The sequence below is a fragment of the Amblyomma mixtum genome, unplaced genomic scaffold (assembly GCF_055824585.1).
Source record: "Amblyomma mixtum isolate Tamu unplaced genomic scaffold, ASM5582458v1 scaffold_19, whole genome shotgun sequence".
NCBI classification, from domain to species: domain Eukaryota; kingdom Metazoa; phylum Arthropoda; class Arachnida; order Ixodida; family Ixodidae; genus Amblyomma; species Amblyomma mixtum.
Genome location: NW_028317716.1, coordinates 971,187 through 996,716, shown reverse-complemented (window position 1 = coordinate 996,716; position 25,530 = coordinate 971,187). Strand labels below are relative to the sequence as shown.

General features: G+C 48.1%; 1 protein-coding gene across 1 annotated transcript in view; it reads right to left on the bottom strand.

Annotated features, from left to right (window-relative positions):
• Positions 1–25,530, bottom strand: part of LOC149324759 (uncharacterized) — a 195,863-nt gene that overhangs the window by 33,291 nt on the left and 137,042 nt on the right. Inside the window, exon 6 of the mRNA XM_089565290.1 lies at positions 8,239–8,321. Within this exon, the coding sequence (XP_089421416.1) occupies positions 8,239–8,321 (83 nt within the window). The remainder of the gene's footprint in view (positions 1–8,238; positions 8,322–25,530) is intronic.

Genomic DNA, 25,530 nt, shown 5'->3' with positions numbered 1-25,530 from the left:
TTATGAATTTAATGTGATGCCATTCGGCCTTTGCAATGCGCCCGCCACTTTCGAGAGATTTGTGGACACTATGCTCCGCGGTCTGAAATAGGAAATAAGCATGTGCTACCTCGACGACATTGTAATTTTCGGAAAGACGTTCAGTGAGCACAACGAACGTCTAGCTCTCGTCCTGGACTGTTTGCGCCGAGCTGGCCTTGTGCTTAACTCTAAAAAGTGCCGCTTTTGTGCGCATCAAGCGTTAGTGCTTGGACACCTCGTTGATAAAGACGGTGTCAGACCTCATCCAGCCAAGACTGCAGCTGTCGAGTCGTTCAAGCCACCACAATCTGTCAAAGAGCTGCGGAGCTTCTTAGGCCTATGCTCTTACTTTCGCCGCTTTATCCTGCTGGGCACAGACCTCGGAGCGTCGCCGTCCAGGGACATCATAAGCACAGAAGGCGGCAGACCAACAATGCGACGACTCCGGCGAGGTTGCAGCAGAGGATCCGTCTTCGGGGAACCAGTTTACCCAGCACCTCCACCAAGATGTTACGTCCAGGGGTTTATTAACACCGGGACGGAGGATTGAAAACAGCTGGGTCCGCTTGCCGAGCAGGAGACGCCAAGAACCTCGTTCTGCACAACTTCGGCTTTGTCAACAGCGCCGATCATGCAGAATAGGTATCGCCTTTTCATGGGCGTCAAAATATTATTTCTTGATAACAATGCGTCGATCTCCTGAGTTTAATTGTGTACCGTCTTAGGAAAAGAGTGTGCGCGGCACACTGAACCGACAAAACATGCTCCTTAAGCAGCGGCTTATAGAAGCCGTGTTCGCGTGATTCATGGGTACTACTTCAATCCACTTCGTTTGGGCATCTATCTCTGTTAGTATCATAATGCCGGTCCGGCCTGCAGGCTTCAACTGTTTTCGGCCAACTCACTGGTGGGGCTGCAGTGGGCATGCGCAGATTTTCCATGCGGCTTCCGCATTGCGCCGACAAGTGTTGAATGTCCCTGTCGAGCCCCGGCCACCAAAACAGTGACCTTGCGACATATTTTTTTGCCGAGGAACCGTGGTGTGCTTCATGTAGCAGCTGCAACAACCTTGCCAGAGCTTTATGCGGTATCACCACTCTGTGGCCCCAGTAGATTAGACGGTGAGCCAGTGACAGCTCCAGCTTGCGATGAAAAATTGTGGGCTTTTAACGTAGTAAAACGTAGCAGACGTGCGAAAGCAGGTGTTCATGTTTCAGTTGGAGGTGGCACTTAAGTTCCGACTTAAGCGTATTAGGCGATAGAGTAATGGGGTAATTCCCACACATGCAGAAGCTCATTCTCTTTTACATTCACAGAAGCCTGGTTGCCCCATACCCCTCGTGGCGCAGCGGTTAAGAGATGGGCCACTGCATAGGCAGGTGGCTGTTTCTATCACAGCCACCAATAGGGATTATGCCCCCCAGGTAAGCTTGGGTACTAACCCGGGTTGGAGCGCAGCTGAAGTGGTTCCCAGACAGCGACGACTCAAAGTGGTCTGGTAGTCTCACCGCCACGAGCATACGCGACGAGCCGAGGTGTGCTCCAGCAGTGTTGCTTTCGAAACAAAAGTGGCAACAAGTCTCGCGCCGGTCCTTTTGTGGTTTGAGGCCACCGTGCAAGATGAAATGCGTGATTCTGGTTAACATTGGGTCCTTGGCAATCAGCTCCTGATATTCGTGGGTGGTCATTATACCTTCCTTTAAGGTTTTCAATGAAAAGACTTACTCCGGCGGCTCACCCTTGGTCATCGATTCCGTTATCGGCGCTCGCAGCCTGCTGACGGCATCTGCTGTGAGCAGTTGTTTCGCAGGTACAGCAGGTTGTAATGGTAGCCAACCAAGAATAGTGTCCACCATTGAATTCGTGCGGCGGCTATCGGTGGCACCTTGCGGTCAGGCTTTAGCAGTCCCAGCAGTGGCTGATGGCCAGTAAAAAGGTTAAATTGACAAGCTAGAAGATAGTCGCGAAAACGAGAAATGCCAGAGATGAGAGATAAAGCTTCTCGCCTCAGGTAGTAGTAGTTTTGCTTAGCTTTTGTTAGCGTTCTAGAGCGGAACCCAATTCCTCTGTGTTCATTTCCTACTGAACGGTAAACACTGCTCCCACGCCATAATCTAATTGGTCAGAATCTAGCTTCAGCTCCTTGTTAGGATCGAAATGCACGAAAAGTTGTGCGCTCTTCAGGATTTCCTTTGCTCGCTCAAATGCCCTATTGCTGCGGCTGTAGGCACTCCCAACGGGCTCTTTTTTCCACCGGCCAGTGCAACAAGCTGAGCACCGTCAACATATATGGCAAGAAATGGGAGTAGTACGTGAGCACAGCAAGGAACGAACGCAGCTCGTTCACGTTACTTGTGCTGGGGGTTTGCATATAATGTCTATGTTCTTTTCGATAGCGTGTAGGCCTTGACGGTCGATGTGATGACCAAGGTAAGTGACTGAAGGCTGTCGGAACTTGCATTTGTCGACCCTGAGCTTACCCCGTGCTCTCCAACCGTTCTTCCTTACCACCACAGCGGTAGCCTAGTGGTCTGAGCATCCGCTTCGCATGCTGAAGGTGCTGGGTTCAATCCCAAGTGCTGCTGGGTACCCACCGGTGATGCAATGGGCACAAGCTTTCCCTTGGTCTGGTGCTCTTCTTATTCAGGGTGAAATGCTTTAGAAATTCGTCTTGAACCACACCTTGTGCAGAAGAAAAATACCTAAAACTACCTTGAGCCATGGCGATTTTGGCCACAGATGCCCTTGCGCCATGAACATCTATCACAATCATCATCATCGCTCTTCCTTATCACCTTTGCCTTCCGAAACTAGCACGTCTTCAAGCTGATGAAAACGCGCTAAAAGGCACAGAAAGACGAAAACACACACGGACGAAGCGCGTACTTTCAACTCTGTTGAAGGTACGCGCTTTGACCGTTTGTGTTTTCGTCTTTCTGTGCCTTTTTGCGCGATTTGATCAGTACGAAGCTCCGACTAGCCACCGCTCTTGCATTGTTAACGTCTTCATGGTATGATTGGACGCCTGGCAGTCCGCCGAGTACTGCGTCACTCTTCCTTTGAAAAATAGCTGTACCAGAAGCTATGCCAAATGGAAGTCTGTTGTTACGGAACAGTCCGCGGTGCGTGTTGATGACGGACAATCCGCGTGACGCTTCGTGAAAGGGCACTTGGTTGTATGCGTCCTGAGAATCTATTGTGCTGACGTATTCACCCTCAATTAAACTTATATCCTCAACTACTGGCCATGGCCGGGTAATGCTCCGCATCACAAGCAAGGTTAGGAGCGACTTTATAGTCGGCGCATATCCTTGTGGAGCCGTCCTTCCTCAAAACAACTACGATGGGCGTAGCCCATTCTATATGTTGCGCTGGGGGTAAGACACCACGCTACACTAACCTATCAATCTCACGAGCGATCAGTCTCACTAGACATCGCCGTTTCTTTGAGCTTCAGCTTGGTTGGTGGTCTTTTGATCAGCCCCTCTCCTGTCGAGAAGGCGTCCTCATACTCGGCCAGCAGTCTGTCGACCATGTGTTCGCCGGGGCCGTTTTCCTTTTTGGTGTTTGGCGCAGTAAAGTCTTGAATTGGAACACCTGTCTTGTCAAGCGTAGCAATCAAATCGCGGCCACTAAGGCTTGTTCCTGAGCAATCAAGCACAGTAAGTGGACAGAGTACGGACCCTTTTTTGTGTCGCACCGAAAGTTCGAGTTCCCCAAGGACTGGCAGTTTTCCCTTGTAACATGAGTTTTATTCTTCGTGATTTAAAGCGGGGCCACTGTGCGTGGTGCCGGTCGTAAGTTTGCCGGGATATGACGCACACCGCAAAAGAACTGACTGCTTCCCAATCAATGAATGCTTCAATAGCACCATGACAAACAGGACAAGAAAGGGAGTGTATTAAGCTGAATTCAGGGAGCCATGCTAAAGGACAGCTCAAGATTTTTTTTTCGGAAATCACACGCGATACTCTAACGTCCTCTTACACCCTCCAGACCCTGAAGTCTCGTGCGTTTCGCGTAACTAAAATGTGGACACCATGGCCGATGCTAGCGACTTTTAGAATAGGTTGGCACTGTCGGCTAGGGGCATATGTCAACACCGGGTGACCAGTGCGCAGGCGCTGGAAAATAACTGCCTCGCCTCCTGTGATTATCCTGCGCCTGTGCACTTCACCCCAGCTATTCTCATTTGGTGTAGTGCCTTATACAGAGGTATTGACGCAGAATGAACAGTTAAGTGTATGATAGTAAGGCATTCGATATTTGAGCAAGCAATACGAACTGAACCTGGTAACGCTATCACTTATGTCTCTTAAAGGCGACACTCAAATATCCCCCAATGTTTTAATAACGCGCAATCATATCCGATCTGTGAGCGCCATAATCACGGAGAGCCCGCGAAGGGCTGCTCTTGGGAGAAGCGGCGCGTTAGCGTGGCTGGGGCATAACACGATATTTTACGACGCTATGAACCAGGCATGTGCCTCTCGCCATACAGAACCGGCACTCGTCTGCTGTTGAAAGTTTGCTGGTTCGTGGAAAACGCTTCCAACAGTGGCTAGCAGCGGCGTGTTACAAAAGCCAGTGTTCCATCCGCCGGTTCTTCTGAGTTCACCACAATACCAGCGCACTCACACATGTCGACGCCGGAACCAGCCCAGATGTCTATCATCCTTTCAAGGGCAGAGATCGCGAACGCGGCATGTCTGCTTTGATTTTGTACGCAGTAAATAATACCTCTATTACACCGTGCGGACTCAGGTCAGTGATAATAGACTCTGGACTCAGGCACCTGTTCTCAGCCTGATGTTCAAAAAATCTTCACAAGTGGGCTTTCCCGCATGAGGTGAATTTAAGTTGTTTGACTGCGGTACGGATCACTGACCCGTAAGCGCAACGGTTTGCACCAAGCCTCTTTTCCCGGTAACTTCTTTTAACAAAAGCCAAGCGCCAGGCAAGAGAAATGTTATTTCTTTTAGAAAACCGATAGGTAACCTGCGACGGTATTGATGGAACCCAGCACCTGCCGAAAGCTAGGCTGATGGTTGAATACGTGACCACAACATCGGTCCATATTATGATGTCGCAGCAAAAAAAATGAGAAGGATGCTGCACGGAGGCAGAAGATGCAATCTGTGTATAGAAATGGGCGCGAGGAAGTAATTATAATAACTTAGAAAAAAAAGTGTCAACAAGATAACGATGATACGTGATAAAAACGAAGATGTATACACGAGCTTCAGCAGCATTGCTGCCGTTATGTGAGTGAATGGTTGACCTCGATGGATTCGAACTGTTTTCGCTGCAGCGCCAGTCATCCCAGTTCCTTCAAACAAACCGACGCTTTGTAATTGATGGAGGTGCTGGATGACGCTCCCAGCTGCTCTCGTTTTTAACTTCATAGAATGTTTTTAGCGCAACCTGGATTTTTTCGTAGTGTTGACAGAGCAATGTGCAAAACATATAGAATTTTATATCCCGCACGAAAAGGACACCTATCGCGAATTTATGTCTTATGCCACAAATTCTGCACCGAAGAAATCAGAATTATCGAATCTTCTGCTCAGCAATCCGATTTCTGCTGAGGACCGCCTTCAGCAGGCCGCCTCCATAGTCGATCCATATGCTGCCGATTGTGGTCTCCAATGTGATCCCGTCAAATCAAAGCTTCTACATGTGAGGGTAAATCACAAGGACAACACGCCTCTACACATATCCCTGTCGGGTGGTCTCATCAGAGAAGTGGCAGAGCTCCGGATCCTGGGTTTGTTCATCAATAACAGGCTTAGGCCAGACTCTACAATAGAGAAACACAAGCGCATAGGCGAACAGGTAGGGCTCATGACCGACCGCGTTTCCAACAACCGGAGTGGTCTGCGGGGCAGGGACGCGCTACGGCTTGCTCATGACTTCATTACCAGCCGGATACTCTGCGCCAATCCGTACCTGCGGACCACCAAACAAGAAAACGATCGCATTGACGCCGTCATCGGGAAGGCAACAAAGCGAGCATTGGACCTCCCGATGGCTATCTCCAACGCCAAACTGAAGGCGTTGGGGGAGGTAAACGACAATCAGGAGCGGCGGGAGGCCAACCTCGTGAACCAATATACGCGGCTTTCGCGGGCGCTTCCTGGGCACCGCCTGCTAAACCGCTTACACATCCAACACACATGCATACCAGAGGGGACGGAGAACATCCCGGTGCTGTGGCGCCATGTGCTCTGGGTCGCTCCGCTCCCGCGTAACATGGACATGACTTCATATGATGGCCGATATCAAGCGCGGATTCGCACGTTTGAGAGGCAATACGAATCTAAAGAGGGCGTCTACTACATGGACATCACAGGGTTGTCGCCCGCGGGATGTTACACTGCTTTCAGGTCCACCGGGGAATGAATGTCGATGGCCTATCTTTTGGAGCGCCAAATTTAACGCGAGCGGAGGAACTTGCAATAGATATCGCGGCCGCTGACCCAAAATCGAGAACGGTTATCCAGACTCTTGCCAGGCATGTGAACACTAGATTGCAGGAGAAACATCACCTCTTGCTTCCCAAATTCTATGACTGGCACCCGCCGATCCAACTCGCACAAATATAATCTGGGCTCCTGGCCGCCAGGGTCTATGAGGCAATGAGGCCGCTGATGCGGCTGCCCGAGCCCTCACACATCGGGTTTCTCATCCTAGCTCTCCGGGCTCAGAAGGTCATAAACCACTCATATCTTTCACCAGCTCATGAATCTTAATTCATTATTGCGACAGCCACCGTCTCTACCCGGCACCTGCCAAGGGGCTGAGTAAGGCGGAGGAGCGAACTCTGCGGCACCTGCAGACAGGAACTCTTCTCTGTCCTGCCATCGCCAAACACTTTGATCCGAACATAGATAGGCTGTGCCCGCACTGTGGAGAGATCTGCGATCTCTCTCACATGTTGTGGGCATGTACTCAGAACCCTCACCTTCCCCCTTCCCCCACCCGAGAGGCATGGGCGACTGTCCTCCTCAACTGCTCCACACCGGATTCCCAAAGGGTTCACAGTAACGCGAGCGCGAGACGGGGCCTCGTCGTGCGGCTTCCTGGACTAAGGACACCGACCATGTAGCGGGGTCTTCTGACCCCCAAACACTCTTTCAGTATTAAAAAAAGTTTTTCACCCCCACTACTACATAACAAATTGGGGCGTGTAAGTCACCCTTTTTTGAAAACTGACATATTTCCAGCTACAACTACCTGTACGTACACAGGATGCGTTTATGTGACTTAGCAGTTTATATTAATTTTATTTCTACAAATATACTGTTCTTATGAGGAAGCACTACATGTAAGGAGAAAATTTAAAAGGCAAAACTCTGCGTCGCCATGCTTAAATCTGGCTGATTTTTGGTTACAGGCGCGAAAAAAGACAGAACACAAGACAGAAAAACGGGACGAAGCGACACTCACAACTGATTTATTCAAAGAAAACATGCACAAATATATGCCATCTTACATGCAAGGAATACTGTCATCTTCATAGTTAATATGATAGCGAACGGGTGAAAAAGTTGCGCTCAGCCTTGTACAAAGATAAGGATGTGTCGATGACGCACATGCTAACTTTTTTTACAATTAAAAAATGTCTTCGATCAGTTCCCTATCTGTCAAAAAGCAAAGACACAAAAGCTACGGAACTAATCGAAGCTTTTTTATGGCAAAAAACGGAAGCATGTGCGTCAGCGACACATCCATATCTTTGTACAAGGCTGAGAGCAATTTTTTCGCCCGTTCGGTATCATATCAACTTTGAAGATTACAGTATTCCTTGCATGTAAGACGGCATATATTTCTGGATGTCTTCTTCGAATAAATCAGTTGTGAGTGGCGCTTCGTCCCGTCTTTCTGTCTTGTGTTGTGTCTTTTTTCGCACCTGTAGCCAAAAATGAAGTTAGCAACTTGCCCAGGAAGACGTTCTTTTAAATCTGGCTGGCTTACATGTCGGTCTCATGGCCAGCCTGAGCATTGTGCCAATTCTATACTGTGCTTCCTTCTCTTCTTTCCTACATTTCAACAAGAAACTAAATAATTATTACTCCTTTCTTATTGTTTTTGCAGAAAGTAGGCAACATGTCAATGCTCAGAAATTTTCAACTAATGTCTAGGAGTGCTTGTATGCTTAGCTGTTTGGGCAGAAAGAGCACTCTTATGTAAAACAAAGATGAAGAACCTACTTACGCGCCTGTACCCTTTTTATATGTGCCCTGATATACCGATCGAGAAAACAGAGAAAAACTCATAAAGATGTCCATCAAGGTGTCCTAAAAATGAAGAAAGATTGAATGAAGGGGTGCTGCCACACAAAAGGGGGCACCACCTGATGAATTTAGCAATGCAGTAAATTTCCTTCGACTGTTTAGAGCGCGAAACGCAATCACCAGGATAAGAACACAACCTTTTGACAACAACGCCGTCTCTACAATAAGAAATGTTTTATGTTGTAACGATATGGGTTTTTGTGGAAAAGATAACATGCTTTTGAATTATTATGCAAACTGTTCAGAACCTTCTTGGGCAATACTCGACTGGCAGGCTTTGCAAACGATGTGCTTGTCAATCTGCAGTGAACTGAGGTCGGCCCAATATTTACGGGCTTTTAAGGCGAAAGCCTTTAATGTCTCATCGTTGTAAGCAGCAGTTGCCGACAGAAATTCGATGAATTTCTGTCGCAGAAATTCGATGAATTTCAAGAAAAGATTGCTAATCAAGATACTGAAATCAAAGGGTTAAGAAAAAGAGTGGCAGAACTGGAGGAAAGAGAGACAGCGCATGCAGCCGTTGAATCCGAACTTCAACGTCAGGTTAACGACCTTGAGTTCCGAAGTAGGCGACTGAACCTTGAGGTCCATGGAATCCCTGTTGTGGAGGGTGAAAAACTCATATGCTGTCTAAATGAGGTAGCTGATAAACTCCAGATACCTCAGCTTGAAGAGGCTGATGTTGCAGCCGTGCATCGACTGCCCGCTAGGCAAGACAACGTGCCGGGAATTCTTGTCCGTTTCACAAAGCAGGGAACCAGAGACACATGGCTTAAGAAAAAAAACGCCCTGAGGAATGAAACCCCTGCAATTTCCTTTCAAGAAAACTTGACTCGGCATAACAGGGACCTTCTAAGGTCGGTAAAGGAAGCAGCAAAAGAAAAAGGCTATAAGTTTGTTTGGTACGTGAACGGCAAGGTCCTTGTTCGAAAGGCTGAAGGAGCTAATGCAATTCACGTCAGGGATAAGGGAGAGCTGGACGACCTTTAAAGGGTGCGTTTTTTTTTGTTTTTTTTTCAACAATAGAAGGATGCATAACGAAGTTGATTTTTACTTGCCTGATGATGTAGATGAAATTGTCGCAACATTTCCCGCATCTCCCTTAAAATGTATCCACATGAACACGCGTTGTGTCAGAAATAAGGTGTCATCCCTGGAGGAGTTATTTACTGGTTTCTCTTTTCAATTTTCGGTTATTATGTTAACAGAGACATGGAGCACTAATGAATGTGATGTTTTTAGGTTGCCTGATTATAATACCCACTATCTAAACCGGTCGGACTCTCGAGGGGGCGGAGTGTCATTGCTGATCACAAATGATGTAGAATGTCAAATCATTGATTCTTACACAGTGCTTTCACCAGACTATGAAATGCTGACCCTGTGCACTGCTAGACATGTATTTTCTGTGTGCTATCGACCACCGAATGGTGATTTGCCTGCGTTTCTGCAGTTCTATGATCAGTTCCTGGCTTATGTGCTTCAAAATCATAACTCTAAACCTCTAATAGCTGGTGGAGATTTCAACGTCGACATTTAGTGTGAACAGTCCATCATCATGAAATGCTTTCAATATGTTCATATTATCGAATGGTTTTGCTAACTTAATTGACACACCAACCAGGATTACACCTGAAGGCCAGTCCACTCTGGATTTATTTATTTTACCAATTCCTTGGGGCCGAATGTTAAATCTGGAGTTTTGTCATGTTCTATCAGCGATCATTTGCCAGTGTTCTTGTGTGCAGAATCAAGCAGGTCAATAATAAAAAAATCCCCACCAGTAAATAACAGACACAACACTGAATTCCTTTCGTGACGCCCTGTTGTCAGTGGAATGGGACACGATCGGTAATCTCACAAATGCCAGTGAAGCGTACGATAAGTTTATGGATATACTGACCCAACTATACCACAAGAGTTTCCCGTCAAGAACACGCAAAAAAAGTAAAAGAACACGCAAACCATGGCTTACACCTGAATTACGGAGTGAAATGAAAACTAGGGACAAGCTATATCAACATTTCCTTCATACGCGATCAGCAGATGATCTTGTCCAATTTAAAAAGTATCGTAATAAGCTAACAAAGAAGTTGAGAAATGCACGAGCAGCATATTATTCATCTTTGTTGGATATTGAGTGCCGTCAAAACAGTCTGTTATGGTCGAGGTTGAACACCATCCTTAACCGTGGTCACTCGCATAAGCCTTCATTGAAATTACAAGTTGATGGAAAAGAATTATCTGGTGCAGAACTAGCTGATGCTTTTAACAATTTTTTCACTAGTATCGCTCCTGCTTCCTCTATATCCTCTCATGCTAGCAAATATGTTTCCACTTATATTAACAACACAATATACCTTCAGCCCGTAACAGTGGATGAAATCATGTCCGTTATACAAGCCTTAAAGAACTCTAGCAGTTGTGACATCGATGGTTTTCAAGTACGCCCAATCAAACATGTAGCTGATATTATTGCCCCCATCCTCACCCACATTTTTAACATGTGTTTAGAATCAGCAACTTTCCCAGCGAGAATGCACTGCGCAAAAGTTACTGTTCTGTACAAAAAAGGAGATTGTAATGAGCTGGGAAATTACAGGCCGGTATCTATTTTACCGATCTTTTCAAAGCTGTTTGAAAAAGTCTTGTATTCGAGGATGGCAAATTTCATTGAAAAACATAATCTGTTAACACCACACCAGTTTGGTTTCCGTAAAAACAAATCAGTTGAATTAGCGTTGCTAGAGCAGAAAGAATATATATTAACGGCGTTTGAAAACAAAGCAATAGTTGTTGGCATTTTCGTGGACTTTTCTAAAGCCTTCGATTTAGTTAACCATAATATTTTGCTGGAAAAATTAAGTAAGTATGGAATACGAGGACAGGCACTAGCTCTTATGAAATCCTACCTATCCAATAGAACTCAAGTTGTGAAAATAGGTGCCTTTACATCGAAAGCTAAAGCTGTTAATTGTGGAGTGCCGCAGGGAAGTATTTTAGGACCTTTACTTTTTAATCTCTATCTGAATGATATCGTCACTATTAACCCTAAAGCAAAATATATTATCTATGCAGATGACACTAGTATTTTTTTTGCTGGCAATGATATTAATCTTCTTGTTGAACAATGTAACAGTGCAATGAAATCCTTAGAGGAATGGTCGAGAGTAAATGCAATGAAGGTAAATGAAAGCAAAACAAAAGCGATTATATTCAGGCCGAAGAACAAGCACATACCTCCGCATCAAGATATTATAATAAACTCACGATGCATCGCTTTAGTCGAGAATTTCAAATGTCTGGGTGTCACCTTTTCCGCAAATATGTCCTGGGATAATCACGTCAAGCATGTTCTAAGCAAAATAAGTCAAATAACTGGTGTAATAGGTCGTTTAAGGTATATCCTTCCCACACACATCAAACGTTTGCTTTATCACTCACTCTTTCAGTCACACTTGAACTATTGTCAACTAGTATGGGGAAACACAACATCCACTAATATAGAACACATCCACCTGTTACAGAAAAAGTATCTCCGACACACATATAATGCTTCTTATACTGCTTCCACCTCAACTTTCTTTAGCAACTCTGGTGTAATTCCAGCTCACAATCTATATAGATATCGCTTAAGCCATGTGTATAAACAAGAAATCCACAGGAATATCAACAATATACGTAACCTATCCCAATTACAGGACAGAACTCCAAGTTACGTTACAAGACACTTCGAGGATTGGTCAGTACCAATGTCACGTTCAAGTTACGGGAAACAGTGCCTTAAGTACACAATACCAACGCTCTTGAATTATTATAATTCTGTCCGCTTTGACCTTTTCACGGCAACTTACAAGGACCTCCGGCAGATGTATTTGGTTTCTGTGTAATGTTGTCTAGCCTTGCTGTTGTTTTCGTTTGGATTTGTAGAAGTGAGTTCCGCTGTTGTTTTCTATTCTTTTTGTTGTTTTCTGTTGTTTTCGTTTACGAGTACTAAGTCTGTATCATATTAAAAATGTATCTATATGTTTGCATATCAAGAATATGTCACGTGATGCCGCCACTCTGCCAAAATAAGGGATTGTGGACCCGTCAAGCTGTCCAAGGACAGCTTTTTTTCTACAATCCCCCCATCTGTATTTGATGGCAAATAAAGATTTCATTATCAAATGTCACGCTTTTCAATTGGTCGAAGCGGTCGTGACACGTCACAATGCGCGAATTTCAAACGAGGCCAATTGTACTTTGGCTAGTAACCATGCAGTTTTTTTTTCCGCTAGAGGGCCAAAAGAGGCGCATGTGCTTCGTATGGGCTCCGCGTTCGAGCCCCTTCTGCAAGAAAAAAACCCGGGATAATTCCCCTCCGACACACGGACAAGAAGCGTGCGTCTATACGGCACCTTTCAAGACCTCATTTAAGCAAATTGGAGCTCGGGCCACCGAGCTCCGACTGTCTAAACCAGCGTCGCTCCGGCGCCCTAGCTTACCCGAACGCCAGGCCTGGCGCGGCGCGAACGCCACGGCGGCAGTCATGGAGTACGTCGTAGCAGGGACGAACGCCTCTGCAGACGAATTCGAAACGCCCGATTGGTAAAAGATTGTGTCTTATCGTAATCAGGACCCCAAACTGTGTCATTAACAGCTCAGCAGCCAAATCAGCACACTGAAAAGTCGAAGGCGCAACCTCTCCCTCCACTCCATCCTAAGAAACCGCTTCCACGACTACCGGAGGAAGACTATAAGATAATCTACAGACCAACGGGTGGCGTAGACATCACGCGCTACACCGAGAAATCCATCAGGCAAGCTATCGCATCAGCTAGCGGCATTACCGCGACCGAGGCTGACAAAGACCAATCCAGAACGAACTGTACAAAGAATGTGTTCACCATATCGACGCCGGTGCAGGCAAACGCACTACGTTACGTAGCAGTCAAACAAATCAAGATGGAAGGCAAAGACATCATCATGACGTCGTACATCGCTACTCCGGACAAGGCCTTGCAGGGCATCATCTACCGGGCTTACGATGGCGAAACGCAGCAAGAAATGATGACAGAACTTCGCAAAAGAAACCCTGAAATAGTCCAAGCACGAACCATGGGAAGAACATCAAAGTCCCTCCTGCTCCACTTCGACGCGGACGAATTGCCAGATAGCATCATATACTTCGGCGTCCTGTATCCGGTCTACCCCTTCATCCCAAAAGTAGGCGCGTGCACGAACTGCAGAAGAGTCGGACACAGAAGAGATGTATGTCCTGAGCCACCGCAAAAACGGTGCTCGTACTGCGGCAACCAGCACCTCAAAGAAGAAATCTGCGACCCAGTCTGCATAGTCTGCGGAGAAGGGCACCGCACAGGCGATAGCAGCTGCAAGAAAAGATTTCTACGACCCCACACTAAAACGTCGGAGCACCAATCAAGATCAAAATCCCAGACCAGCGACGACTCAACATCCACCCAAAGAAAGGACCGCTCGAGCTCCTTCCCGCCCCTGGACAGCGGACGCAGTAGCAGCCGCAGTGGATGCAGCCGCAGCCGCAGTGGACGCAGCAGCAGCCCCAGCGGACGCAGCAGCAGCCGCAGTGGAGGTGACAGCGGCACCAGCACCGGACGCAGAGCCCCGTACCGAAACAGGTGAGCTGGGCGGGAGTGGCCTCTCACGGAAAGGGGATGGAGCTGCAGTTATTACAGTCTAAACTCGATCAGGCACTCCACCACATTCAAATACTTACGGACCGCATCAAACTCTTAGAACTGGAAAACAATAAACTAAAAGCACCCGCCAAATCTAAGGACCCTCCACCAAAACCACTTGACATGCAGGAAGTTACAGAAATGGAAACTACTGTGTCCGCAACAGTCGAAACCCCAGTAGCGTAGTAAGCAAGGAAGAAACACCTCGCAAAAAACGAGCAGTAGCTGATGTTAGAAATCTCTCATTGGAGGATAGAGTCCCAAAACTCGAACAAAAAGTGGAAGAGCACAGTCAGAAACTCGATAACGTAACACAAACAGTTGACTATTGAACAGAAAGACTCTAACAACACATACAGGACGTAAATCACAAGTTCGGGGTGATCGACACCATTTTACAGGAAATTTTACGTCGGCTTCCACCGTAAGCTCAAGGGGCGCCAATCGATCTATCCCAGCAAAATGGCCAATCCTAAAGCCATAACAATTTGGCAGTGGAACTGCAGTTCTATGCGCAACAAAAAAGCAGATCTGCAGTTACATATTCAATCGCAATCCGAAAAACCTGACGTAATAGCGATCCAAGAACCCAGAATATCTCGACTAAAACTGCCACGGTACCGGGCAGTTCTGCCATGTCACATCACAGAACAACCTTTAACCACTACGATGGTACAGAGAAACCTTACCGTGGTTAACCACAAAATTGAAAACGTAGAGCTCGACTGTATATTAATCGAAATTTTACCCAGCAAAAGAAACTCCTCTTCTCTGTTCATACTGAACGCATACAGACACCCGAGAGCGCAGGCGGGACCAGCGAAAGCCGCTATACTGAAAACCCTACAAATTGCAGGGCAAAACCCAACCCTAATTGTGGGCGACTTCAACGCTCAACACGTGCAATGGGGACACGCAACTATATCTAAGAAAGGCACGGCCCTAATTGATTTTATCCACGAAAGAGGGCTAACCCAATACACGAATCCCATGCAACCTACCAGGATAGGCAACAGCGTGAGCAGGGACACGTGCCCGGACCTCACGATAGGCAAAAATCTCCCAGACCTAGGCTGGAGCAACACCAGACAAAATCTGGAAAGTGACCAATATATCATAGCATATAGAATCGCCATTGCCAATCTCAAACCCCAACCCAGAAAAAACAAGATCACCGACTGGGACAAACATAGGACGATCCCCGACCAAAATCAGGAACCGATCACAGACCTAGAACAGTGGACACAAACCCTCCTATCAGATGTGGGAAAGGCCACTAAAGAACTAGTACTTGACCTAGGCGTAAATGCAATTGACAGCAGACTTACACACATGTGGGAGGCAAGGCAAAGCCTAGAAAAAAGATGGCTTAAACAAAAATACAACAAAAAGTTTAGAAACAAGATACTCACACTCACAGCAAAAATTCAACACCACTCCGCAGAAATCGCAAGGCAGCAATGGGACCATATCTGCTAAAATGTAATTGGCAATCTAGGCACGAGAGAGACGTGGAATCTTCTGCGGCATCTCCTTGATCCGGAATCAAACAAAGCTACGCCTCAAAGGAAAATCACCAAAATTTTAAACATGGACCCAGGCACGGATCAAGACATTATCAACACGCTACAGCAGAAATACTTCTGCACAACCCGAGACGCAATCACTACCAGCTTATAAAGGACAACCTAACCCCCTCCTGGGCCCCGCCGCGGTGCCTGAGTGGCTACGGCGCTCGGCTGCTGACCCGAAAGACGTAGGTTCGGTCCCGGCCGCGGCGGCTGAATTTCTTCAAGGCGAAAGTCTAGAGGCCCGTGTGCAGTGCGATGTCAGTGCACGATAAAGAACCCCAGGTGGTCGAAATTTCCGGAGCCCTTCCCTAGGCGTCTCTCATAGCCTCAGTCGCTTTGAGACGTTAAACCCCAACAAACCAAACAAACCAAACTAACCCCCTTCTGGACGCTGTCATAACAATAGCGGAAATAAGAGCAGCCCTCCATAAGATACGCACGACATCCGCCCCGGGAGAAGAAGGCATTATCAATACGGCACTCAGAAACCTAGACGACGCTTTCATCACAGCCCTCACGGATTTTGCGAACGAGTGTTGGAGGGAGGGAAAACTCCCAGCGGCTTGGAAACATGCCATCGATAAATTCATCCCAAAACCGGGCAAAAAGCTCGCGCTCGAAAACCTCAGGCCTATATCGCTTACATCTTGCATACGAAAACTGACAGAGCACGTCATACTAGACAGACTCCAGTCTCACATGCACAAAGAAAATTTATATCCACACACTATGATTGGCTTTAGACCATATTTATAAACACAGGACACGATGCTCAGACTAGCAAACGAAGTCCTATCTCAAGAGCAAGAAAGGAGCACCAGGGCAATCCTAGCTCTAGATTTAACAAAAGCGTTTGATAACGTCAAACACACAGCAATCCTTGAATCTCTTTCACCGTTGAATGTGGGCGAAGGTGCGTTTAATTACATCAAGGACTTTCTCTCCGATAGAACGGCTAAAATTCAAATTGTCGCAATCAAATCCGACACCTTCAGTTTAGGAGACAGAGGAACGCCGCAAGGATCGGTCCTCTCCCTCTTCTCATTCAATATAACCCTAATCAAAATGGCACATACACTCCCCTGCCAAGACAGCAACGGCAACACCACCACCCGGAGCAGTGGAGTTCCCAGCTCTCAGCGCTTCATCTGGCGGCGCTGCCTGCAACCAACCCAAGGTAGGCAGCTGGGCGAGGGTCGCCTCCTCTCCTTCCCCTCCTCCCCCACCAGCACCGCCGAGACGCAGGAACTCAAGCGCGAGCTCGCCCTCTTGCGAGCTCAAAACGAAAAACTAGCCAGTGAGCTTAACTCGCTCAAATCCCAATTCCATACTCCGCCCGCGTCGAGCGACGAGGCAGAAAACATAACAGACAGGTCGATCCCTCCTCCTGTGGAGAGTCGCGCCGCGGCCATGGAGACCCGGGTGACCGCAATTGAAACACAATTGGCTGACCTCCCCAAAATTATCCATGATACCATCGCGCGTCAGGTGGAGAGTGTCATCGCACAGGTGACACAAGCCGTAACGCAGATTATCCAAAAATGGATAAAAGACAATCCGCGCGTCCTCAAACGCGTAGGACCCATCAGGGACGCTAACCGCCCCTAAAAATTCAATAGAGCTATTCCCGATGACTGACTTTTCGGAAGACTCCTGCACGTCTGCGCCGGGCACTAGCGGACTGGGGAGTCTTAACAACGTGACCCCACCTTCCGCCTCCGACCATGGCCCCCAACCCTAAGTCGCGAGCAAGAACAACTCAGCCGCTTACACTAACGCAGTGGAACTGCCGGGGTCTCAAGAGCCACAAGAAGCGGACTCATCTCCGCCTCTTTCTTGAGAACCTTGAGTTCCTCGTCACCGTGGTTGCCCTTCAGGAACCCGGCGCCGGTACCAAACTCACAAACTACACTACATTTCAACACAACCCGCAGACATGTATACTTGTTCACAAGCGATACACTGCGCAGGAGGTCACACTTCCCACAACACCGTCTTTCCCATACACGATGGTTTCAGTGCTGCCCCTAAAGCGGTCTGACCCACCTGTACACATTCTAAATATTTACTGCCCACCGAAACTTAAGAACGTCACGTTCAATGAAATTTTCTCTCAAGCTATGCAGGTGGCGGGTAGGGATCCCCTCCTAATCGTCGGCGATTTCAACGCCCCGAGCAGGCTATGGGGATACCCCCGGGAGGACAGGCGTGGGAGGAAGCTTGCGGAACTTCTTTCCACACTTGGACTCACCCTGCACACTGACCCCGCATGCCCAACACGTGTCGGCAATTCCATTCAACGAGATACTTGCCCGGACCTCACATTCACACGCAACATACGCCATGCCGACTGGCTGAATACAGAGGACACTCTAGGTAGTGATCACTGTATAATCAACACAACCATTTACATGCGTCCCCTGAAACGCCCACTAAAACAAGCTGGTATCCCTGACTGGACGACTCTCCGCACCTCTCTACCTATCGTAGACCCCCTCCAGTCGGGATACGACGCCTGGAACAGATCGCTCACGTCTACACTCACACAACACGATAAGCAGATACAGCTCACAGAAACACAAACAGACGTGGACAACCACCTTCTCCACCTTTGGGAGGCCCGTCGCAGCCTCACGAAGCGATGGAAGAAACAGAAACATAACAGACGCCTAAAGAACCGCATCCTCGAACTCACACAACAGGCAGCGGAATATGCTACTCAGCTAGCCGACACTAACTGGGTGGACCGGTGCAACGCGGCTGCTCGCCAGATGTCTGGCCGCAACACGTGGCGCCTGTTCCGCGCTCTCGTCGATCCAACACAAACACGCACGGAAACCCAACGACAATTACATAGGGCCTTGCACAACTTTACAGGAACGACAAAACAGCTAGCGCACACGCTCAGGGATCGATACCTGTGCACCACTAAGGAACCCCGGCAGGCAGCGTTCTCGTATGCAGGCGAAGAGAACATGGAGCTGGACAAGCCTTTCCAACTCCACGACCTCCGGGCAGCCTTAAGCAAAATGAAGCGGGGCACTGCACCCGGGCGCGACAAGGTTACGGTCAAGCTCTTGGCCAACCTTCCCGACGCAGCCTACGCCGCGCTCCTCAAATACATCAATAGCATTTGGGACGGAGAGACTCCTCTCCCTCTCGAGTGGAAATCGGCTCTCGTGACCTTTATTCCGAAGGCCGGTAAACCTATTGATGTGGAGAACCTTCGCCCCATCTCCCTCACGTCTTGTGTCGGCAAGCTGATGGAGACGATGGTGCGCGACAGACTCTCCGATTTTCACGAAACACAGCACACTTTCGCGGACACCATGTTCGGTTTTCGCCCTCACAAGTCAGCACAGGATATACTTCTGCAACTTCACCACGACATCTTAGATCCTGTCGAATGTCCCCACAACGACAAGGTGGTCCTGGCCTTAGATCTTAAAGGCGCATTCGACAACCTCAAACACGAAGTAATCCTGGACCACCTCAGTAACACCAACTGTGGCCACAAAACATTCAACTACATAAAACAATTTCTTACAGACCGTCAAGCCTACATACGCATACAAGATGCGGAACACGGCCCATACACCATCGGCTCGAGGGGAACACCTCAAGGCGCGGTCCTGTCTCCCCTCCTCTTCAATTTGGCAATGCTTCATCTTCCCTCCAAATTGTCTTCTCTGCCCGGGATACATCACACTCTTTATGCGGATGACATTACAATCTGGGCCACGCAAGGTAACCTGGGCCACATTGAGTCCTGCCTGCAAGCAGCGGCGACCCTAGTCGACGACTACGCGGCCTACTGCGGACTCCAGTGCGCCCCAGCTAAATCAGAATTGGTGCACTTACGTCCCTCCCCTCGGGACACAACACCGCTTCGCATCAGTCTCCCCTCGGGACCGATCCGGGAGGCCAAGGAGATCCGCGTCCTTGGCCTCTTCATACACCACCAACGCAGAGTCGACACCACCCTAGCCAAACTTCGCACGGTGGGAGACCAGGTGGGCCGAATGGTCCGCCGGGTCTCCAACAAGCGGGGCGGATTACGAAGCAAGGATGCACTGCGGCTTGCCCATGCTTTCGTAACGAGTAGAATCCTCTACTCAACTCCCCACTTGCACCTGCGCAAACACGATGATGACCAACTGGAGGTCATCCTGCGGAAAGTCATCAAGCGAGATCTCGATCTCCCGGTCACCACGTCCAACCAGAGACTTCTGGCCTTGGGCGTGGTGAACACATTCCGGGAGCTTCGAGAAGCCCACTTAGTCAACCAATACACGCGTCTTGCAAAGACCACGTCCGGTCGCCGCTTCTTAGACCGGCTACACATCAAACACGACTGCCACATTGAGGAAAGGGAGAGAGTGCCAGAACCCTGGAGACGCGCCCTCCGGGTCCGACCCCTTCCAAGCAACATGTCCAGAGAAGACCATAGCGGTCGTCGCCAGGCGCGCGCGGAAGCGTTGGCGCGATACTATGGTAACCAAGAACATGTGTATTACGTAGACGTTGCCGGCCCACACCACGGGGGGTGGTACACGGCCGCAGTCGTACACAACACAAACACAGTTAACGGGCTCACTTTCAAAGCCTACAGCGCAACACACGCGGAGGAGATTGCCATTGCTCTGGCTCTCACGAATCCCAAGTCAAAACACATCATCACCGACTCGCGAGGCGCCTGTCGGAACTACGAGTTGGGCTGGGCTCCCCCGCTTGCCTGGCGCATACTGGAATATAGCTGTCGATCTGAAGATCCAACTCCACGCAACCTGATTTGGGCTCCCGCTCACCAGGGACTCCAGGGAAACGAACAGGCCGATCAGGCCGCCCGCGCACTCTCTCCCCGGGCTATCTCCCTGTCCTTGGAAGGGTACTCCCAATCAGACAATATGGCCATTACATTCAAACAAATCACCGATTACTACAAGGAGGAGCACCGGCGCTACCCGGCCCCTTGTAAGGGTCTGGATCGCGCTGACGAGCGCCTCCTCATCAAAATTCTCACTAACACTGTACTGTGCCCGGCGGTGCTTAAACATTTCAATACATCCTTTGATGGCACGTGCCAGTTCTGTGGGGAGGTGTCTGACACCTTCCACATGGTTTGGGCGTGTCAATCTAACCCATCTATGCCCCCCAAACCCAACCCCACCAGAGAGGACTGGGAGGCGGCCCTGCTCGGCTGTCAAGATCTAAAGAGCCAAAAGGCCTTGGTTCAACGGACGCGGGCGGCGTTGCTTGCCAATGGGGCCCCGGAATAGGGGCTCCACCTAGTATTGTGAGGGGAAAGGGCCAATAGGGTCCTACCCCAATCACCTTTCTGTAAAAATTTAATTGCCCATTAATGTCTTTCACCACCACCACCAAAAATCCCAGACCTAGAACACTCTTTGTGCGCGGATGATATCACCCTTTGGACCATCAAGGTGAGTATCGCCACGATACAAGATACGCTACAACAAGCGGCAGATGTAGTAGTAGAGGAGGCACAAGCCGCAGGACTGGCGTGTTACCCCCAAAAATCTGAAGTCCCCATCCTACACCCAAAGCGTCAAAGGAAAAGTAAAGCGCCTGAGATCAAAATCTACGCGGAAGGGGCAGCCATCCCAGAAGTGGAAACACTAAGAATCTTAGGAATGCTGATACAGTCAAACCAAAAAAACGACACGTTAATTAAGAAACTGAGAAACAATGTCAACCAAATCTCCTTCCTCATCAGACGCATCGCGAATAGGCGAGGAGGAGTTAAAGAAGCCGAGACCAGGAGACTAATACAAGCCTTCGTTCTTAGCAGAGTCAACTACACTACACCATACGTCACCCTCACAGTAAGAGAAAGAGACGACCTGGATTCTCTAATTAGACAGTCATACAAAATTGTGCTCAACCTCCCTCGTCATACTCCAAATGAAAAACTATTACAGTTAGGAATTCATAACACCTTCGCGGAAATGATAGAAGCACACCTCACCGCACAATATGAAAGACTATCAGGCACTGAAACGTGACATTTCATCCTAAAGAAAGCAGGAATACAATATGAAGGAATACGTAGACACACCTTGCCAATTCCAAGACACGTGCAGGAACACTTAACAGTCCCTCTTCTGCCCAAAAACATGCATCCACACTACGATACGGACAGAAGAAAGGCTAGGGCACAAAAACTTCACAAAAGATTTTCATTTCAGAAAGACACGGCGCACGTGGACATGGCAGAACATGCGGACAGAGACGCCTTTTCTCTGGCAGTTGTCGATCATCGAGGTTCTCCCCTTGCATCGGCGACAATAGATAAAACAAAATTTCCGCAGGAGGCCGAAGAAGCTGCTATATCTTTAGCCATTACCTCCACCACTGCCAAATACATCATAAGTGACTCCAAAACAGCAATTCGAAATTTTGCAAAAGGAAGGGCCCACTCAGCAGCCATCAAAATCTTACAAAAAATATCCAATACCCGCCAGATAACATTGATCTCGGTCCCCGCCCATTCGGACCATCCTGGAAACGAGGTGGCGCACCAATTTGCCCGAGGATTCGTGGTTAACCGGGAGGTGCGCTACCCCGAGCTCAGGTCGGCCAAGGAGCGCATGACAACCTACAAAGAAATTACTACCCACTTTATGAAAGAAAGATCTTCCCAGAACCACATAAATCCCTGAGTAAAACACAAGTCAGTTGGCGTCAGATACAAACAGACACTTTCTTTAATCCGTACATGTACTCCATATGGTTCCAGGAGCAGTACAGCCCCGTCTGTTCTCTCTGCGGGCACCAAAAGGCAGACACACCGCACATCCTATACTCATGTACTCAAGACAAGGCATCGCACAGTCTGTAGCTCTCTACCCAATCTCAGTGGGAGGCCGCGCTGCTCAGCTCGGACCCGGAGGTTCAACTCCGAGTCACAGAGCGAGCCGAAGAGGTCGCCGAACAACATCGTCGGTCGGCCACCTGGCGTCCGGTATAGAAGTGGAGCCCACCGCGGGGAGGGGAACATCACCCGAATCCGCGCCTAAGACCTCTTCTTTAATAAAGTTCAGCTCCTCCTCCTAGTAACCATGCAACCAATTGAAGGGAACGTATAGTGATGCTCCAAGTGGGACTGAGCTTAGCTAATTGCTTAATTACCCAATTAGCCTAATTAACTTTTCTAGTCAGGTCATATAAATAAATAAAACCGAGTAGGAAATTGGCCGAGCTCGGGAATCGAACCCCGGTCTTCGGCTCGCGAGACGAGCATGCTATCCACTCTGCCATGCCAGCGCGATGGTTTGGAATGAGCAAAGGCATGTCTAGTGAACACGGTGTCTTCGCTCACTCCCATCCTCCTCCCTTTCCTCCTGGCGAGGCTTAGGTGTCCACTGAGGTATGAGAGACAGATACATTTCCTTTCCTCAAAAACCAATTTACCGACGAGCGAGGCGTAGAACCGAATGGGCGATGGGGTTCTATGGACTCCCTGGCAGCGTTGCAAGGCGCTGTCGCGTTCCACTCTTACAGGCGAAGCTTAACATCTTAACCACACATCAGTGACTACACTTTAGGTCAAAAAAATGTCCCCCTGAATTTTCACGGCTGTCCATCGAGATGTCCGAGACAGTTACTGCGTAATTTCCTTTCCTCAAATACAATTCTCATTTTCTTCATTGCGGGCCCTCTTTGTCTTCTTTCACTCCCCCTCCCTTCCTCTACGTGCAGTTCAGGTGTCCACCGAGAAGACAGAGAATTACTGCGCCATTTCCTTTCCTCAAAAAGCGTTGCGTTCAAAGGGCAGGCGTCGCGCCGAACGGTTGGTGGCGTTCCGTGGACCCCCTGGCAGCGCTACAACACGCTGTCGCGTTCCACTCGTAAAGGCGAAACTTAAGCGTCATTAATTAGCAGTGAATTAGTATTCAGTCATTAATCAGTAATTAAGCATTAATTAGTGATTTCTCATCACTTAGTAATTAGTACTCAATTATATGTGACGCCACCAGTGCCACAGAAGCAGCGAAAGTGGTGCGGAAAACGCTTTCGCCTCTACGCACTTTAGACAGTCAAAGTGCCCCCTGAATTTTTGCAGATAAATCTGACGGGTTGCTCCCGATCAACTTGCACAGAAAGAAAAATAGCTTTTTATCCACTTTTATGTCCTCTCATAGATTAACGGTTTTCGCTTAAAGCAGAATTTTGATCATCTTGGTTAATAGTGCCAGTCTAATTATGTTCAAAACACATTTGGTTTAACGCCAAGTAGGGCTTTTGGCGCCTTCAATTTCGTAATTAATAATCATTATCTACCGAACTATTCGCAGTCAGAGTAATAGGTTCAGTTAAATGCAATCTGTGGTGTAATACACAGGGTGATTCGTCTAAGAATTTAGACAATTTTAAATATAGATTGTTTTAGTTTGAAGGGCACTTTCTTCGACATAGCATTGTCAGAGAACAAGTACATAATAATAAAGCTGAGAAGTGCTAACTAGCAGGCTAGATAGCTAATATCAAATATACTAACTTCTTAACTATTACCACTAGGCTCCTCAATCATTGAGAAGTGTGTAGTCCTCCATAATTAGTATTCATATCGATTTCTAAAATTTTTAAAACGTAGTTACCCTCGGCGCTGTGGGCTGACAATTTATCGGCTCTTTCGATGAGTTATGTTGACTGGAGAGGCTGCTTTAGCTGAAATCGTCTTGAAAGTGTGCGCATTTTGCAAATGCCTGATGCAGCCAAAGCACTCTACTAGCTCAAAATCTCTATTTCAAAAAATGTCTAAAATCTTAGGTGAAACGCCATATATGGGACAATTTTAAAGACGGTGTCCGACTAGCCTTTTAAATGAAATCTTGAACATTGTCTCATTTCTCATCATGACTTTTAACATCTATAAAACAAAGGCGACTTCTTTTGTCGTATCCGTCACAGTGGGTCCTGATTCAAGGGTCGCGGAATGGAATGCCGTTTGCGGCTGCGGCATTTAGATGTACCTGAATTACAAGCCATCCTTGTGCTGTGCGATGTCAGAGCAAGTTAGAGAAGACGCACTGATACTGAATAGCCGGGATCCATACTCTACGGCGTTTCTTTGTAGTCCACTTGTAGTTTCGGGGGTGAAAAGCCCATAATTTGCGATGTTTGCCTTAGTTTACCCTGCACATCGTGAAGGTTGTTCATATCAATGGTATTAACTTGTCTCTACAGATGAATAACTAGTTTTCCACTCTTCACTTATTTATACTTAGAGTGCGTATGTTAAAGCAATAGCGTTACAATTGTGTCTCAGGGAAGAAACACAATAATGTTCTAAAATTCGCTGATTGGTTGGTGTTTGAAACGTCAGGAGATCACGCAACATCACATGACATCGGCCGCCTTTAGGTGTCAGCTTTGCACCGCAACTCTCTGCTCAGGAAAGAGACCAGCTCCTAGCTCTGCTCGGTGAGTTCCACGACTGCTTTTCTACCTCACCAAGGGCTCGCAAGACGCCAATAGCAAAGCACAGAATCATTACCGAAGACGCTGTCCATCCTGTTCGTCAGCCACCTTACGAAGTATCGTTAAAAGAACGTGAAACCATATATCAAGTGCGCGAAATGCTGGCCGATGAAATTATCAAACCATCCCACAGCCCGTGGGCTGCTCCGGTGGTCCTGGTGAAGAAAAACATGTCACCCTTCGCATTTTTGTTCACTACGGGCGCCTCAACAGTTTCACGAAAAAGGACGTATATTTACTTCCGCGCCTTGATGACGGGCTTGACAGCATGCGACATGCCGGCTACTTTTCGTTCAGCGACCTTAAAAGAGGGTATTGGCAGATAGAAGTCGATGAGCGCGACTGAGAGAAGATTGCTTTGATCACCTCGGATGGAATGTATGAGTTCAAGGTGAAGCCCTCGGACTCTGTACACCTCCAGCGACCTTGCAGCGCGTT